This window comes from Poecilia reticulata, linkage group LG11, assembly GCF_000633615.1.
Source record: "Poecilia reticulata strain Guanapo linkage group LG11, Guppy_female_1.0+MT, whole genome shotgun sequence".
NCBI lineage: Eukaryota > Metazoa > Chordata > Actinopteri > Cyprinodontiformes > Poeciliidae > Poecilia > Poecilia reticulata.
This window is the reverse complement of record NC_024341.1, coordinates 19,953,393-19,970,901: the sequence shown is the minus strand read 5'-3', so window position 1 is coordinate 19,970,901 and position 17,509 is coordinate 19,953,393. Positions and strand designations below refer to the sequence as shown.

Genomic DNA, 17,509 nt, shown 5'->3' with positions numbered 1-17,509 from the left:
GGTTCTTTATTAAAAATCTTTTAAAATTACAAAAAAGACCAAAAAGAAATGAGAACATCTGATTTTTAGGTTCAGGAAACAGTTTTCACATGAAAAATGTGTAGCATCTCTGCTTTTCAAAGCAGTGAATACTTCAAATAGAAACATTTATGGGGAAAGTTTAGTTGTCTTCAGCAGTTTTGTCTACTAAACTGATTGGCACTAATTTTGGTTACACCTTTGCTTCCGTTTTTATTTTCAAAATGTATAGTTTCAGTTTCCTAAGCTGCGTTTTGTTTTACATATTAGATATGCTCCACAAAAAACATACTAATTAATCTGCAAATAATTTGGAATTACGTTGAACTTAGTTCTCCTTCAGAGTGGAGATTAAGATGTAACTTGATCACAACATGTCAGTCATTCATGTTGGATCTCGTTTATGTTTTACCTTTAAAACCTGATTGTTTTGTTTTATGTGGGTGAAGATATCGGGATCTCACTCTAGATCAGGGGTGTCAAACTCCAGTCCTGAAGGGCCGCTGTCCTGCAGTTTTTAGATGTGCCACAGGTACAAAACACCTGAATCAAATGGCTTAATTACCTCCTCAGTTCTCCACAGCCTTGCTAATGACCTAATTATTCTATTCAGGTGTGGTGCAGCAGAGGCACTTCTAAAAGTTGCAGGACACCGGCCCTCGAGGACTGGAGTTTGACACCCCTGCTCTAGATGATYCTGATGAGCAGCAAAAAGCTGCTAATTTATTGTTCAAATCAGACCTGCATTCTTTGTAATGGGCAGCGTTCCCTAGTAAAGCATTCCCTCCACAATGGGACCAAATTAGATTGATGGGAGTTACTGTGAGACGAAAAAAAAAAAACAGGCTTGACTGAATTTTAAAATGTTTTTTTGTGTGTGTGTTGGTGTAAAAACGGAAAGCTTGAACATGAAGTAGGGCAGGGGATTTAACAGTCACAGCCTGACAGCAGAATATGCCCAAAGGTAAACAGGGGGTGGCGGGGCAGATTTTAAACAGCCAGAATTGGTTATCAGTCGGTTCTGAAAGCGCACATCACTCATGGTCGCGGTTCTGAAGTGACCTAAATACAGTTCTTCCTACAGCATGGCACATAGACCCGTTCAGTGTTTTCTTCACACACACATTTGGCTTTTACCAGGAGGAAAGAATATATTCTATAATAAATTACTGCCAAAATCTGGAATCAATGGATAATATTAAATATATTAAAGATGCATTGATAATAAGATAAATTGATAAATACCCTGATTAATTCACAGACACAATAGATTAAAGAATAGTTGAACAGGCCAATTACAACATGGAAGAACAAATCAACTCATTTAACTAGAACTGTCAAATTGATCAAATAATGGGGAATGTCGAAGTTAAATGGAAGAAAAAAAAAAAGGAATCCTGACGGGATTGAAATTGTTGTTCAGTAAATTTTTTTTGCACCATTTATGTCAATCTTCCAATGAGAGAAAAAAAAATCTTTCACTTAACCGGGACTTTAACTGTGTCGTCATGTCAACCCACATAAAGCTATGCAGCTCTGAAATCTTCTGATTTCCTCCTACAAACAACTTCCTTGTTGGCAAGAAATCAGACTATTGTCTTCTGACCTGTTCCTTTGGGTGTCGGGATATTCTGACCTGCTCCAGCTATATAAAGCATCGCTGCCGTTTGTAGCTTATTGATCCAGAGGTGTGTGTCGTGGTATTTGTGGACGGAGACTACCTTTGTCCAGGAAACTGATTCCTTTTTTTTTCTTTAAATAAATAAACCTTGCTGACTGCAATCAAGCATCTTGACAACACATATCACCCATTTAACTGGTCACTCTGAAATATGACTTGTATTGTCTGACTGTATGGATGTACCTTTAACAGTGTTTTTAATTATTAACCAGGTCTGTGGGTCATATCGGCTCCCATGTCGGTGTGTGAACCTTGTTTCAGGCTATGTTTAACACAATATTCTGCAACAGAAAACTCTGATGTTTATGTTCATGATCAAGAGAGATTAATGAAGGGTTTAAGTTGGCACGCTCTACTATACTACATGTGATTAGGTTTATGGCTTGAAAATATCATCTAATAGGAGAAATTAAGTAAGCAGAAGAAGTCTGATCTACTGGTAGTCTCAGGATTTCCACTGTAAATATAGCCTTGCAGGAGCTTGTCCCGCTATCGGTGGGTTACCAGTGCAATCCTCTAAGGGCAAGACACTTCACATGCCTTCTGGTGTTGGCCGGTTGCCCTGTTGGTGCCGGTGCATGGCAGCCCAGAACAGGTGTAGCTACTATCCAGTAGCTCACCACCGTCAGTGTGTGAATGTGTGTGCAAATGGGTGAAAGAATGAGTGTAGTGTGAAGCGCTGTTGGGTTCTCTGGTCTCCAGTCCATTTACTATCCACCCATTAGTTAAACACCTGTTTTTCCAACAGTTTCTACCACATCTTTATGTCCATTTATTAGTCAATCATCCATCATTCCATCCATCTATCAGACTGTATATTCGGTCTATCAATTCATCCATCTTTTGGTTTGTTCATCAGCTGGATTGCTGGACAGATTGCTTTCAATCCAGAGAACTATTTATTTACCTGTGTGTCCATTTGTCTGTCTGCCTTGTCATTCGTTCGTTCATTGTCCATTCATGAGGTCATATGTGTCTTTTACTCTTTACTGTTTGTAGTCTTTGAGCTGGTTTAGAAATTAAACATGTAAAACTGTGTATGAACCCTTTCATTGGAGAACATTAAATTACCTTTCTGTTCCTCTTTTCAGGTGAAATCTGTGAAGACTGGCTCAGTGTTTTGGACTATTGGCTGTTGTCTTTCCTACTTCTACATGGTAAGAGTTAATGCATTTGCATTTTGTTGCCTTAGTTGTAATAAGGATAAAAGTGATAGAAAAGTATTTAAAGTCACTATGACTGTCATCGTACTTCTATCTGGACAATTACTGGTGTAAAATTAAAATTTGCTCATTGTCACACAAAATGTTGCAATAATACCACCAAACTGTAAATATTAATTTCAAAAAAATATTTTCACAATTGCAGCTTTATTAAAAACTATTGAAACTGTTGAAAACTCTTGAAACCAGCATAGATGACAAAAATGACAAAAATAACAATCCCAATCACTCAGTTTTTGTAGTTTCAATTCATCGACTGGTTTCTTTATCTACATAAACCAAATCCTTGTCAACCCCACTATAAAGTTCATGCTGAGTACACACTCACGTCCCTGAGGTCCTTTGAGGAGAAAAAAAAAACGTACTTTGTAATTTATAATTTGTTAGTAAAAGTAGATTTTTTTACTAACAAAGTCAGTAAAAGATCTGACTGTCATATATTTTTATTATAAACTAAGATTTCCATAAATGGACGTTTATGTTGTGCTTATCTGATCTGAAGCTTCAAGTTTTCATGCTCTCAGGATTTGTTTGAGGAAGTGTTTCGATCTAATCACCCATTCAGAGGAACCCTGGGACCCAAATGTTTGCCTCCTTCAACATAATTCTTGACGCAAACTCGGGTCGTCGGCCAGCTCTGCTTTYCTTACTGCAACCAGGAGCGTTTTTATACAGATGATTTTTACTCTCATCCATTTTTCAACAAAAGATTCTTGTCTAAAAGGCAGAATCCAATTTACAGCATGTCATTCACAGAAACTTCCTCTTTAATGTCATCTTCTGCAGCAGCAGCTCAGACATTCTGAATCAGTCCAGTCGGTTCTGTCAGTGAGCTCTTTAGCAGACCTTTCTGTGCATTTACAGCTGAGCTGTTCATGTCTGACTTTTTATACCAGAGGGGCTACACCGCCTCTGATTCGTCTATTGATCATATCACAGACAGAAGAGTCAGACTAGATGCTCTCAGTACTCAATTTGACCCGTCTGACGTTGTTAATACGTTGATATAAACATCAGATTCTAATAAATTCAAAAAATCAATAAGTCAGCTGTCATCTAATGTCACTTAAGCTTTCTCTTTGAACCGTTGTCAAGTTGTGGCTTTTAGCTGTTGAGTTTAATCTTTGCAGAGTCTGTTTCATGACACGTTTCTCTCATTAATTATTATATATGGCTGATCCAGCAAAGATTTTTATTTCTTCAGCAACATAATGTTCTGACACTGAGCAACAGTGAAGGAAGTGGTTTTTGATGGAAAGCTGGAGCTGAGTGCTTCTTGTTGTTCTATGGTGTCATCAGGTCACTGAAGGTTGAATGATATTTTTTGCTACTGCAAAACCTTCTGCATTTTGGTTTTGAAGGATCTATTGCAGAAATTCAGTACCCAGAAAATGATTGAAACACAGCCTTAAAAAAGTCATGCAAAAAAGTACCAATAAATTTAATCGGTTTAATCACTGCAACACAGTTGGTTTATGATTCTTCATGCATACTCAACAATAAACTAAATGTGCAATATTTTAATGGAACAAAGTAGTTCTATTTTTGTAGATAGAAAAAAAGTCATTGTATATTACCAATTTGCAGCTCAGTTTTCTGAATTTTTCTCTGGAACATTTCTCCAGTTTRTTCACAAACTTGTGTGTATTCAGGTTTTTTATTCTTTTTTTTTGGTAAAGTGTTCTATAATATTCAAGAAAAATGCTTCTTGGAAACCTAAAATACCTGGGAGGAATACTTGACACTTTGTTTTTCAAGCAGCCAATACAGCAGCGGCAATGTTAGCTTCGATGTTGGCTTCTGTGCAAGTGCCAAAACAGTTTCCATTGTGTGTGTAAATGTATACTTACTATATTTGTTTGAACTGTATAATTATGCAGTTCTAAACATTTTTAGACCTCAGCCATTTGTTGGAGATTGTGGTCTTCAACCTTAATCAATAACGGGGTTCTAATAGATCCAAAAAATATTATCTTATTATTATTTTTAGACTATTCTGAACAAAGTCTGTTTTATGAGAATAGTTGCTGGCTATTTGTTACCCTTCTTGCTGTAAAATTTAAATAAAAGCCAGAAAGGAAACGTACTGTGCTGTACCGAACACTTCCCATTTAAGAAGGGATATATTAAAATGTCTTCCTAAAATAAATAAATAAAATAAAAAACTGCAAAAAGTTCCATATGCATCAGCTCCATTTGCTGGAGGGCCAATTTTGTACCATTTTTGAACTACGATTGGGGAGTACACAATTTTCCCAAGGGCTCCTTTAGCCCTGGGGCCTGTCTTTGGACAATCTTATTTTAAGGAACCAAGTAAAGGCCAAATGCTGGAATGTTATGTTTGTGTGAGAGGGGATTATTTTCAGAGCCTCTATTCTCTGCTACCTCCCAACAACCTCCTTCTCACACTGACTAAACAGAGGAAGTATTTTCCTTCTCTTCTGCAACTTCATGGAAATCTGCGACAATTGTTAGTACGTTTAGCCACTGCTTCCCTGCATTATTTATCAATTCAGACAGAATCCCATCAGGGGGTTGATGAGAGACGAGATAAAAAAGACAGTTCAGGCACTGTGCCTCAGCGACAGATTGTTTGCATTGGCGCCTATGAAAATCTCCAGCGTCGTCTTCATTCAAAACTAAAGCTATTTGGCCAGCAGCGAGACAGATGTCAAATCCAGCAGATTACCGAAATCCAGCTTCATCGATCACACTGCAGCGGGGGACTCAAGAGCCGAGAGATTACGGAGGGGGGATTGGTGGAGAGATGAATAGAACGGCAGACAAAACGCCGAGGGGACATAATGGTGTATAGAGAGGTGCAAAGAGATAAAAAAAAAGGACAAAGATGGAAAGAATACAAAAAGATAAGAGCCGACTTTATTGTCCTCGTCAGTAGCTGTGAAAACATTTAGTCTGTCTTCTTGTTATGATCTTTTTTGTACGCCCACACCTTCCTCCTTATCCAAAGAGATCAGATGTTCCTCTCTAGACGAGTCCACCTCAAAGAATAATAAACCAGGTTTGGACATCTCTGTCAATAACTCCAGCATCGTTTGCTATGCAACCACCGACTGTCTGACCTTCCAGACAAAGTGCTGGAATCACCGTAGATATTCTTTTAAGATGGTATTTAATCAGGATAAAGCCAAGGTTATATTTCCCAGCGTGGCTTAACTAAACGTGACACTCATTAAGGAGATGCCAAAACGAAACGGGAGAGATATTTTATTGTTCCGACTTTGGATTATTTGAAGGAGAAATGGCGGCGGTGGTTGGGATTAAAACATGAATCTGAGCAGTTTGATGGACTGATGGCCAGGAAAGTTCAGACCGTCGCTGGAGGCTGCAGATCATCTTCTGAGGTTGGAACCAAAGGGCAAAGCTGATTAAAAAAATTCCAATTCCCTAAACCCTTCAGCATCTTCTAATAGACTAACCTGTAATGTCAGCGCCTGTCAAAAGCTCTTTAGCTCAATCAAATGCTGATTAAATGCTCTGAAAACCGGGTTCTCACAGTGGCTGCTTTAAGGGAAGCAGCTTGCCTGGACTGAAACATTAAACTGATAGCAAGACTTTAGAGATGGCGATATCTGTCCGGTTCTGACCAACTCCACCTTCATCCTTCATTATATACTGCCCTCCACTGGTCTGTGCAGTACTCATACCTGCTGCATATGGAAAACGGTTGCCAAATAATTGTAACATGGCAGAAAAGTGATGAGCATTCAAATGTTTTTGCAAATAAGTGAATTTGGTATATTTATATAAAAAATTTTAACAAACATCACAAGAAAAAAAATATATAATTTACGCACATTAATGTGTAGATTCATACCCAATTTTATTCCAATTCAATCATTATGAAAGAATGCTGTCAAGTTTATTGTGCCACTTGTTTAAAAAGTCTTCTGAGGAAACGGTGGAGAGGAGGAGTCCTCTCCTTTAACAGATGGAACCCTCCAGCAGAACCTGACCCGGTGTGACTGATCATCTGCCACGACTGACTGAGGGTTTGTGATAACAGAGCATACCTGAATAATTAACTTGAAAGTGAAGGTTGCATTTGTATTTGGCCTTTTTTACACCAATATTTCCCAAGTACAAATCTTTACAACTAATTTCCTACATAATACTCAACAAAAGTGACATTTTATCAATGAATGTCAACAAGAAATCCATGGTTGGGGGAAAAAAAAAAATCCTGAGGCTTGGTTTTTCATTCCCTTCATTCCTTGTCTCAAGGAATGAAGGGAATGCAGCAAACGGGAGAAAAAGGTTGATTTAGCTCAGAGGAAATGAAAGTTGATCTWTTTTGTCTGGATTTAACCCTGAACACAACACCCCCACTGTAAAACATGGTAATGGCAGCATCATGAAGTGGGACTTTTTTTTTCCTTTCCCATGGACTAGTAAAGTAGTTACTCAATGGGAAGATTGATTGAGCTAAACACACATTAGCTCCCATTAGGACAATGATCCTAAACATACAACCAGAGCTACAATACATTACATATTTGCTAGATTGGCCTAGTCAAGGTCCAGACCTGAAGACAATTTGTTGGATGCTGGTTGAGACGCATCACGAAAGAACCACAGTTACAAAGACGGACTCAGTGGGCCGGTTGCAAATGTGCATCTTCAGAGATTTCTGTTGGAAAATAAATTGAAAAACTATAAATCATACTCCTTCCACCTCACTTGTTCACTAGTTTGTGGTTAACACATGACAAAATATGAAACAGGTTTATAAGCCGCAAATACTTTTGCAAGGCATGGCAAACTGAAAAGAACATGTTTTTTGAAAATAAGAATAGTTTGCGTGTGAAGCTTCGTACACATAAATGCATCTGAAACCTCAGAGAGGAAACCCTTGGCCTGTTGCATGGTGCRCTCTTTAAATCCTCTTCAAAGAACCTCTGTGGTCATCAGATAAGCCCAGCTTGAAGTGCAGAGAGCGATAACGGCTGTAAGACTGTTCCAAGCTTTTTAAGATTCCTGCCCTCTGCTGTTGCAGTCTAGCTTTAGAAAACGGTTGGCTGAACCATAATTTGTCCGTGTGACCCACAGCGAGAGGAGGAGAGGCGTCCCTCGACTTCCCATGGTCCTGTAATGTGGAATAAGTGCCATGCTGTGTTCACTTAGACTCAAATTGCATTCTTTAGTTTGACTGAGCAGACACTCGAAGCATTTTAATGTGAATGTTACCCCAATGTGGACACATCTTTCTTAAGAATTGCATATGATAAACGAACAAGATAAACATTTTCATGAATTTTGTCAAAACGTGAATATCTTAAGTCTTTATGTTTTTATATGCACACTTTCATCTAAGGAAGAAATGTTCCTGAAGCTACTAAACAGATTCTCATGAAAGATAATCACGCACATTTGTTGCCTGGCCTTGTAATCACATTAGTGTTTGCACAACTTCCTTCATACATTATTTATTGACAGCCATTATCAGGTCAAAATATGTTTTAGTGCTCTAGTTCATAGCTAGACACGTGCAGATCTAATGAGATTCTCATCAGCCTCTAATTTTTAGCAAATTTTCCGACCCTAGCTCCTACAAATACTTGGAAAAGCAGCCCATCTGCAGGAAAAATGGTCCTGTAACCTTCCATATGATTTGTGATCAAGACCATTAAATCTCAAGTAACATCCGGATGGCCACAGCTGCAGATTTAAAATTTTTATCCTTTGAAATATTTAAAGTTGTATAAATTAAATCAATATCTGTAACAAAAAAATGTAAATAGCTTGAAATTAACATGATTGCATTTTCTGCGTAAAATAAAATGTAAATTAGGGCTATTGCTAACGCTAACCTTAACTGGTGCTATAACCAAACTAGTCTGGTCTTCAGCAGCCCCAAGTAATTTTGCCTTATTTGAAAAAGTAATTGCAGACAATAACCAAACTTAATAACTGAATTGTTTTTAATAATTGGCAATAAGACTTTTACACCACTGTTGAGGATTTTTCTCCAAGTCTGAACTCGGCTGTACTATAAATGTTAAATTGCAGGTAATTTAACAGGGGGGATGGATACCCTTTATTTTAACTAATTTGAAAACTGCAATTTGTGTTTATTCGGATAATCTTTCTCTAAGTTTGTTTGATTCAAAAATGTTTCAATGTGACAAAAAAATGCAGAAATCTTCAACTGGACAAATACTTCTACAATGCACTAGAACTCTCAGCAGGCTACTTAAACAGATTTGTTCAATTTAATTAAAGATTATTTATAAGAAGGGCCAGTTAAGCAATGTAATTAGTATCATCCAAGTATCTTTAAAGAGCCGATAGGAAGCAGTCAGTCTTGAAAGACATCTGAAGATCTATGACAGATCTATGGCAGTGATCGGATGCTAGCAGCTCTATATCAGGGAAGTTGTTGGCCAGCACTGCTAATCCACCTCGTTTGCTTTTGCCGCACCTCTATAAATCTCCGTCTGGCCGTAGGATTAGAAAGCCGGGCGGAGAGACGTTGGAGTCGGGAATATGATCCTTTCCCATTATGATCGATGGAAGAGATTGTTTGAACTTCCTCCGTCTCCATCAGATTTACTTTAGGATTAGAAACTTCTCTGAATTAATTGAACTTCAAGGGCAAATTTTCCACCTTTTCTTTCTGCGGCTTTGCATTTTCTCTGCCTTGCTTGAAAGCACCGCTCTCTGTTGTTGGTCATCTATTACGAGCCGCTCAGACTGTTTTGGCGTGATGTTCAGAAGAAATTTCGAAACTCTGACTTCCTCTTAATCCTGCTGTGCGGCTTCGTTTTGCCTGACTCGACAGTTCATTAAAAAATTAACACTGCAAGATGTTGCGGGTCGCCCCTCGCCGTGTCTGCAGTGTTTTCGTCAGTTCCCAGATAGTCTTGATGAGCTGTTCCTGTGTCAACACTGAAAACGAGTGTTAAATTGAAGTCATCTTTGTTGTTCGTTCAAGTTCTGGTTCGCAGGCTTCTAATTGGTTGTCACCATTTGAGACAACAGATGCGAGTGACTGCCAAAAGATAATTGCGCCAGCAAGAAGCTTATTTAGATTCGTTTTTAATTTTCTGCCTTAATATTGCACGAGGATCTCCAGCTTTCTGTAATAAAACTTGCTTGTTTCTCCTGTGAATATGAAATCATGAACACTTGTTTTATCTTCCTTTGCTGGAGCAAAAGGGCTGTATTTAACAAGCTGCTGTGAGGAAAAGAAGGATCAAACAATTTGCATTAATGTAATCACCTTTTCAGGTTTTGTTTTCTCGCATATTCCGCTCTTGTTTTATCTGTATTCTTTTATTTTTCTGTAATTACAACTCAATCTCCTGTCAGTTTATTTGCCCTTTGCCGTTGAGACACACAGATGATTAAAAAGTTGTTTTAGTGGAGCTTTTTTTTATGGCCCACACATCAGACGCTCTGCTGCCTAGCAGACCTCAACAACAGCTTTGGTCGTCTTTTAGTGGAGCGTATTAAGTTTACTGGTGCATCAGAGATTTTACATCTGACATGTAAAGTGTTATCGCTTAGTTTTTTTTTACAGATTCTATTTTAGTTGGTGTTTATGGCTGTGTGTTTGTGCCCARTAAAGATGCAGTTTTGGTGTCTGCTGTGGGAGTTTTGATGTGGGAGTTGGTATTTGGAAGTGGTCTCTTGGGCTCTGAGGGACTATTAGCAGTTTTTTTTTGTGAAAAATAAGTTATTTTCTACATTTAGGAAWTTTAACTGATTATCTAAATTTTAGTTTGCTGCTTAATTGTTATTTTGAGTCTTCTTGGGCCCGTTTTGAAATAGTATTTKGATGTTTCTAGACTGAAAGAAAATAACGCAGCTTGTAGTTGTGACAGAATTAATAAATCTGGAAAACCAGATTCTTTTATGTTTAATCTGAGGAACTAAGGTCGAGGTAAACTTGGAGAATTTTAATATTTTGGATAATTGGTGAGTCATTAGGCCTTTGTTATTCAGRCTGGATGTCTCCAGCCAGACTTGTTTGAACAAGAAAAGCCCCTTTTTTCTTTTAAATTATTCAGTTTGAGTAAGAAGACACTAGAAAAGGCCATATGAGGTTGAGATGGTGAGATTTACTTCATGTGCAAAAAGCTGCAGTTTTRTGTCTTTTTAGACAATTTTTCAGACAGAAGGCTTCAATGTGGATTTCATTTTCTGGCTCTGCAAAGCCACAAGGATCTGCTGCCAACATGAAAGTTCTTTTATGTAGACTTTTCTTTGGAGTCAGCTGCAAACAAAAAAAAACAAACAAAAAATTCATGTTATGGTTTTACAAGTTAGTGCTGTAGTTCAATAGGTGGAAACAGATAGCGGCCACAAAAATCGATTCCTTTCTCTTTTTTTTTCTTTAAASCTTTTTCCATTTTGTTGCATCCGTTTCCTTGATATGGAGCCAAACCTCTACTCTGAGATTTCCCAAAGTCAGCCAACATATCCAAATCCAACAAGTTCCATAAAAGAAAAARATTGAAAGTTGAAAGGAATACGACTGAACAGGATTGGGAATGCAGTCAAACTTCCTGTTGTCAGCTGAAAGCCTTGCTCTCTCTTGTTCTCACACCCTATTGTTTCATAGAACATAATTTCCTATTTTTTATCCCCATTTTTTCTTCTTTCTTTTATTTTAAATCTAACAAATATTCTGGAAACTGCAGAGTCTTCCTCACTCAGTAACAGCATCCACACCACAGGGCATTCACTAATCAGAAAAAAATATATATAAATTTCAGCGTCCATCTTTCCGGTCACAACTCGAGCTGGAAATCTGCTGATGTCTGTGTGCATCACTGGTYTGTCAACTTCTTTCTGAGGAGAAATACATTTTTTATAATTTTTTATTTGAAAATCAACTKTTTGAGTTTTTTTGTGACAACCTATTRATTGCAAACTACATATTTTTTGAAACCAAGAGTTTCCTTGCAGTACGACTTTGTCTCAGCTCAGCAAACTTCTTGTTGCTGTCTTGTTAGCGTTGCTTATTTATGTAAATCTGCTTATARAGCTTTGTCTCTGATTAAATGTGAKAAATAAACAAGAGACACTAATTATCTTAGCTTTCTGTTTGCTTACTGACATTTAAATGTTTTTCTGTTTCTTGTAGGTGTCGGCATGGGGAGGTTACGTGTTTATTATCAACCTGATTCCTCTGCATGTGTTTGCACTGCTGCTGATGCAACGCTACAGCAGAAGAGTCTACATCGGTAARGTTCACACAAAGCACAAGCAATTAAACTAAAATGTATATTTGTCTGTCTGACCTCGTATGTAAAACGCCCTCACAAATGGTGTGTGTGAGATGGAGACATGTTTTCAGAGGCTTTCCATGTGGGACAGAAATGTGTGTAATAAACAGCAGATCCACAGGTGTTTCCAAACACTGTTGACCCCCAGCATTTGACCCCCACAACAGGCTTCAGGGCCCAGTCACGTCTGTAGTCATTACCGACAACCCCAGGYGTTTCATCATCGRCATGGCAGACATCCACACACCCACACGCCTCTTCACAGTAAAAACAGCCACCTGCTACCTGACCCTCTTCACTTCTTTTGCGCAAATCAGCACCTAGCATCCCASTTCCATTTACAGCATTCATACCATCTCAACTTTTCCACATKTTCTCACTCTTAATATTTTTTTTATGCAAGACAAACACAAAGTCACGCATAAAACTGTTAAGATGAAGGAAAAGAATAGATAGTYTTAGCAYTTTAACAAATAAAAATCTAAAACGAGCAGGTTTGGGTTGCGAGTCAACGTCTCAAAGATCCCAGTTCAGTCCAGCGTCTGGAAATTAGAAGACAGAGGCAGTGATAACCGGCCAAGACACGGACCCCTGTTGTACTGACAAGTTGGACACGAGGAGTAAAAATTACAGGAGTGATATTTCCTGTGATTGGTAACTAGGCATATCTCGATAAAATTAGCGGGACAATAAATCGCCCCAGTAATCATTGCGATAAACAATAATGTTGTTTTGCGTTGATTAATAATGGCATAGTTCACCCTCTCAAAGACCAACAAACGTTCATTCTGTAAACGCTAATTAAACTGGAAAATATTTTAAATACCCAAAATGATAAATWAAACATCAATAAAAACTATTTACAACCAAAACCACAAATAAAACTGATTGTGATGTCCTTCTTTGTTGCTCTATCACATAAAATCCCCCCCAAAAGACATTAAACTTTGCAATTCTTATGCGACAGAACTGTATATATAAAAAAACCCTCATGAGGTGTGAATAGTTTTGCAAGGCGCTGCATCTCCCAGCAGCTCTGAGCTGAGAGAACTCCAACTCCCTCCTCCAGTCTCTCCACATCAGAGCTGTCAGCTTGCAGTAGGCATGAGTTCACAGCAGGCCCCTTTCATGGTCAAGATAAATGAGACGATGTCGAGCATCATCCATGCACAGACTAATAGTTGTACTCACAAAGCATAGTGTTTGAGAGATTTGAAGTACATTACGGTCTATTTGCAGTGAGAGGGTTTGCCGTACCTTTACTCTATCTTCAAACAGCTCTTCAAAAGTGAAATGATGTTTGATGAGGTGGAAAATTTCCTATTTCTGACTTTTTCTCCCGGATATTTGCAGCTTGAGCATAATTCAGAGACCTTGCACCCCATTTGATGGCAAATGAGCAACAGAGATGAACTGAAATTTTTAAGATGGAAACGATATTAAGTTCCAGATCTTTACCTCCCCCCCCCCCCACTTCTGCTTTGTATCACACAGCTCCTTTTTCAGAAGCAGGTGTCTCTCTCCATCTCAAATAAGGATCCTACACAAAAGAATCTCCTGCTTTAATTAAACAGCTTGTAGGTTATGTTCCCTGGCAATTTGTCTTTTTTTTTTTTTTTTCCTGACTTGAATCAATAGCATATGTATGAAAAAGGGATTGCGGGAGGGCAGGTACAGCTACTTCAAAAACGAGCATCACTCTTCAGGAAGAGTATGAAATCTTAATTAAGCTGGTGTGTCTGGGAATCRGTTCCCCCCTCCAAGCCTCTAAAAGGCGGGAGTCGCATCGTTCCCGGCTCCCTGGGTGCATGCCGGGCACACACACCCCCCGCCACACTGTGCCGAGCCAACTCCCATTTTCTCAGCAAATGACATTAGATTAGCTATTTTGTATTTACTCCCTATGAGGTACGGCAGTGAAAATCAATAGACTTTAAACACCTCTATTGAGGTTGATTTTCCCCCTTAGTGGGCGCAGAACTGGAGTGCAGTAATGGGTTTTTTCATGCTGTAATTTATTTTCATTGTTGGATGTCTTATCTGGTGTCCCCTCTGTTTCTCCTTCTGCTTTATTTTGTCTTTTCTCAGCCTACAGCACCTTTTACATCGTGGGGCTCGTACTGTCAATGCAGGTCCCTTTTGTCGGCTTCCAGCCAATCAGGACCAGCGAACACATGGCTGCTGCAGGTAAGATCCTCCCTCTTTAGAAGCAGGGATGTTGTCTAGMCTTTTGTTTTTAATGCATTTTCTGAGATATGTCTTTGAGTTCATTTATAGAGGGAGAAAACAAATGGCAGATTAAAGAAATAATTGTTTTTAACATGATYGCTGATGCCAACAAAAAGGATGGAGTTTTATAATGGAGAGTATGTAGAGATCTTGCAAAAACCTCCTCCATGAAGGAGATGTTTAGTCATCCTTCCTCCATGGAGGTATCAGCCTAGAGCTAAATCCTTTACAAAACCTGTGGAATTGGCTGAAGAGAGCAGAAGACAGGACCCTGGACTCTTCAGAAAGTGCAAAGTTCAAAGATYACTCTCTGAATCTCTCAGCATCAATAAATCTCTACATAAAGAGGCGTCCTACTGGTCAAAGGTGTTGAAAGCACAGTTACCAATATGATATATGTGCATTTTTTTTACACTGAGTAAATAAACTTAAAGATTTTTTTCTGAATACCGTTGACCCCTGGTATGTGTGGGGGTTTGGGACCACAAACACAGAATAACTAAAAATCCATGAATACCTGAGACTCCCTAGTCGTAGTTTAGCAGTTCAAACACTAAATGCACCTTAATATTAATTAATACGCACAGTGGAAGCCATCTTAGCACTACCGCAGAAGCTAAAATCTACACTCTTCCTTATTTCAGCTCTTGGGTGTACGGYCAATCAGTGCAGAGAAAAACAGACGGTGCTTCTGGATTGGCTRCTTTGCAAACGCTAGCCAATAGCATTTCACGTAGCACTGCGACTATAAATCTTAACTGAGCTGCTTTTCCTTTCAGTTGTTTTACATTTCAAATTACATTTACAAATCTCAATTGTTGAGTCTGTGGAGACCGAACCATGAACAGACGAGGCTCCACTGGATTTCAATCCGACATTATTCTGGTGCCATAAAAGATAAATGTATATCTAAAGACTTTTATTCATCTTTATCAGGGACAGCAGAACAGCTCTTTGTGGTTGAGAAATAATGTCACAACATTTGATTGATGGACACATTTTTGGAAAAGGTCATAATTGCTCTTCTGTAAATTAAGTATTATATCTGTTTTTTTCCGTTGTAGATATAGATTTGTTTTCCTCTGCGTTTTTATTAGGCAGACTAATGATTAAATATGCATGATGACGAATGCACATCGCACCTTTTGGATTTTCTCATTTTAACTCTTGTTAAAATGTAAATACATTCTTGTAGTATTTTTCACCAACCAGTTGACTTTCTTCAGGATGTACCGGGTGTAAATTCCTCCTYGGCGTTAATCACTCTCTGTGGGAGAAAAGCGATCTAAGGTACATTTCCAAAGAAGAAACAACAAAGCACCCTTCCCTGCCACTCATGTGCAGTGCTCTCCAGTTTTGCTTTTGGAAAGTTTATTAAAGCCTGCCGAGTTTCAACTCTCAAGTGGGCCCATCTGCTGCCTAGGAAACGGCGATGAATACATTGGCAAGTGCTCCATTCATCCGTTCATGTTTGCTTTTTGGCACCTTTTGAAAATGAAGCAAAGCCCCCCCTTTTTTTCTTCTTTTTTTGAGAGTATTTTCTTAACGGTGCAGCAGGTGCACATTGAAGTGTCCCTGTTTTATCACTGGCAGCTGTGCGAGAGACGTTTAAGAAAAAAAAAAACATCTAAAAAATGTATCCCCTGGTTTTGGCTCCTGTCTCTCTTGGTGAGCAAAATGTGTTTCAGTATCATCAAGGTAGCAGCTGCTTAGAACATCTGGTGGCAGCATTCATGGAGCTCAGTGGGACCTGAGTGGAGCGGCTGAACCACGGACCCACCGGGGCCGGTGGGACGTTTTCCCCCTTARGCGAGGAAAGCAGCGCGGCGTAGACTGACAAGCACGTTAGCAGCACGGCAGCCCTCCAGGAGACGGGCAGGAACGTAACCGTGGAAATAGGAGAAAAGCTCTTCTGCCGGTCGCTGCGTAACGGAGGATTGAGGGAGGCACGGGGGGGGATTTCACGCAAGGTGATGCAAACTGGAGAAACCAGGTCGCTCTTTCGTTTCCGTTTTTATATACGAAACAGTCCAGACAAGCAAAGAGGTGATGGAGAGAGCGACCCAAAGAAAGTCTGAATGCGAAGTGTGACTGACTGGGGCTGCAAATGAAGATAAGGCAAGCACAGAGACGGGCATATTTACACAGATATGTCTCATGAATTTCAAATATGTTGTCCTGAGGTATTAGTCTTCAACATCTGCCTGGCTCGCCAAGGGGGATCTCATGGACGTCTTTGTGGGAACTCTGCAGAAATGACAAACCCACTTTGTACCCAGCAGGAGGCGGCATCAATCAGAGCCTCCTCAAACATTCAGCTGGAGTTTCCTTTGGATGTTTGCTCAATCTTTTATGTCTGCCTGTGCCTTTTTCTCAGGTGTGTTTGCTCTTCTGCAAGCCTACGCCTTCCTGCAGTACCTGAAGGACAGACTCACCCGGCAGGAGTTTCAGACGCTCTTCTTCCTCGGGATCTCTCTCGCCGCCTGCATCGTCTTCCTCACAGTCATCTATCTCACCTACACAGGTTTGCGTTTAGTTTTTTTATAAACTCATTTCTTTTATCAGGTCATATACGACATATTTCTCCTAAATGTTAACTTTCACCTTTTGTGACGGCAATAAAATATGTTTATTTATTTATTTAAAAAAAGAAATTAAGGAAGCTGTAGTTTTAAGATGATTTGTATTAATTAGTTGTACTATTTGATGTTTGGTTTAACTCAGATTCGCTGGATAATAAAAACTTTTGCATAATTTAGTGGTTAAAAGATAAAGAAGTTGTTTATAACTTGGCAGACACATTCCACCTCTGACTTAATTCAGAATTTAATTAAAAGCATCTCGTTTTTTCCCCCTGCTCATTAGTACCCCTCTGGGTTTTGTATAAACCTCAGTTAGCAGAGTGAGCTTATTGAACATGTTTATGCACCGAAACAATGAATTTTACTTCATTTCATTTTGTGCTCAAACCAACATGGCTTCACATTCTCTCATATTCATCTAAACTTTAATTTGTTTTTACATTTGGCTTTCCATCCATCTTTTTATCCTACAGCCTCTGGTTACTATAAGTATAAATTCGGACCACAACACTCTTTTGTTTC

The 17,509-nt window shown here is 38.9% G+C and overlaps 1 protein-coding gene across 1 annotated transcript in view; it reads left to right on the top strand.

The window, feature by feature from the left end:
* Positions 1-17,509, top strand: part of LOC103472660 (dolichyl-diphosphooligosaccharide--protein glycosyltransferase subunit STT3B) — a 102,078-nt gene that overhangs the window by 60,757 nt on the left and 23,812 nt on the right. Inside the window, exons 4-7 of the mRNA XM_008422421.2 lie at positions 2,791-2,856; positions 12,035-12,134; positions 14,265-14,363; positions 16,783-16,929. Coding sequence (XP_008420643.1) covers positions 2,791-2,856; positions 12,035-12,134; positions 14,265-14,363; positions 16,783-16,929 — 412 coding nt within the window. The remainder of the gene's footprint in view (positions 1-2,790; positions 2,857-12,034; positions 12,135-14,264; positions 14,364-16,782; positions 16,930-17,509) is intronic.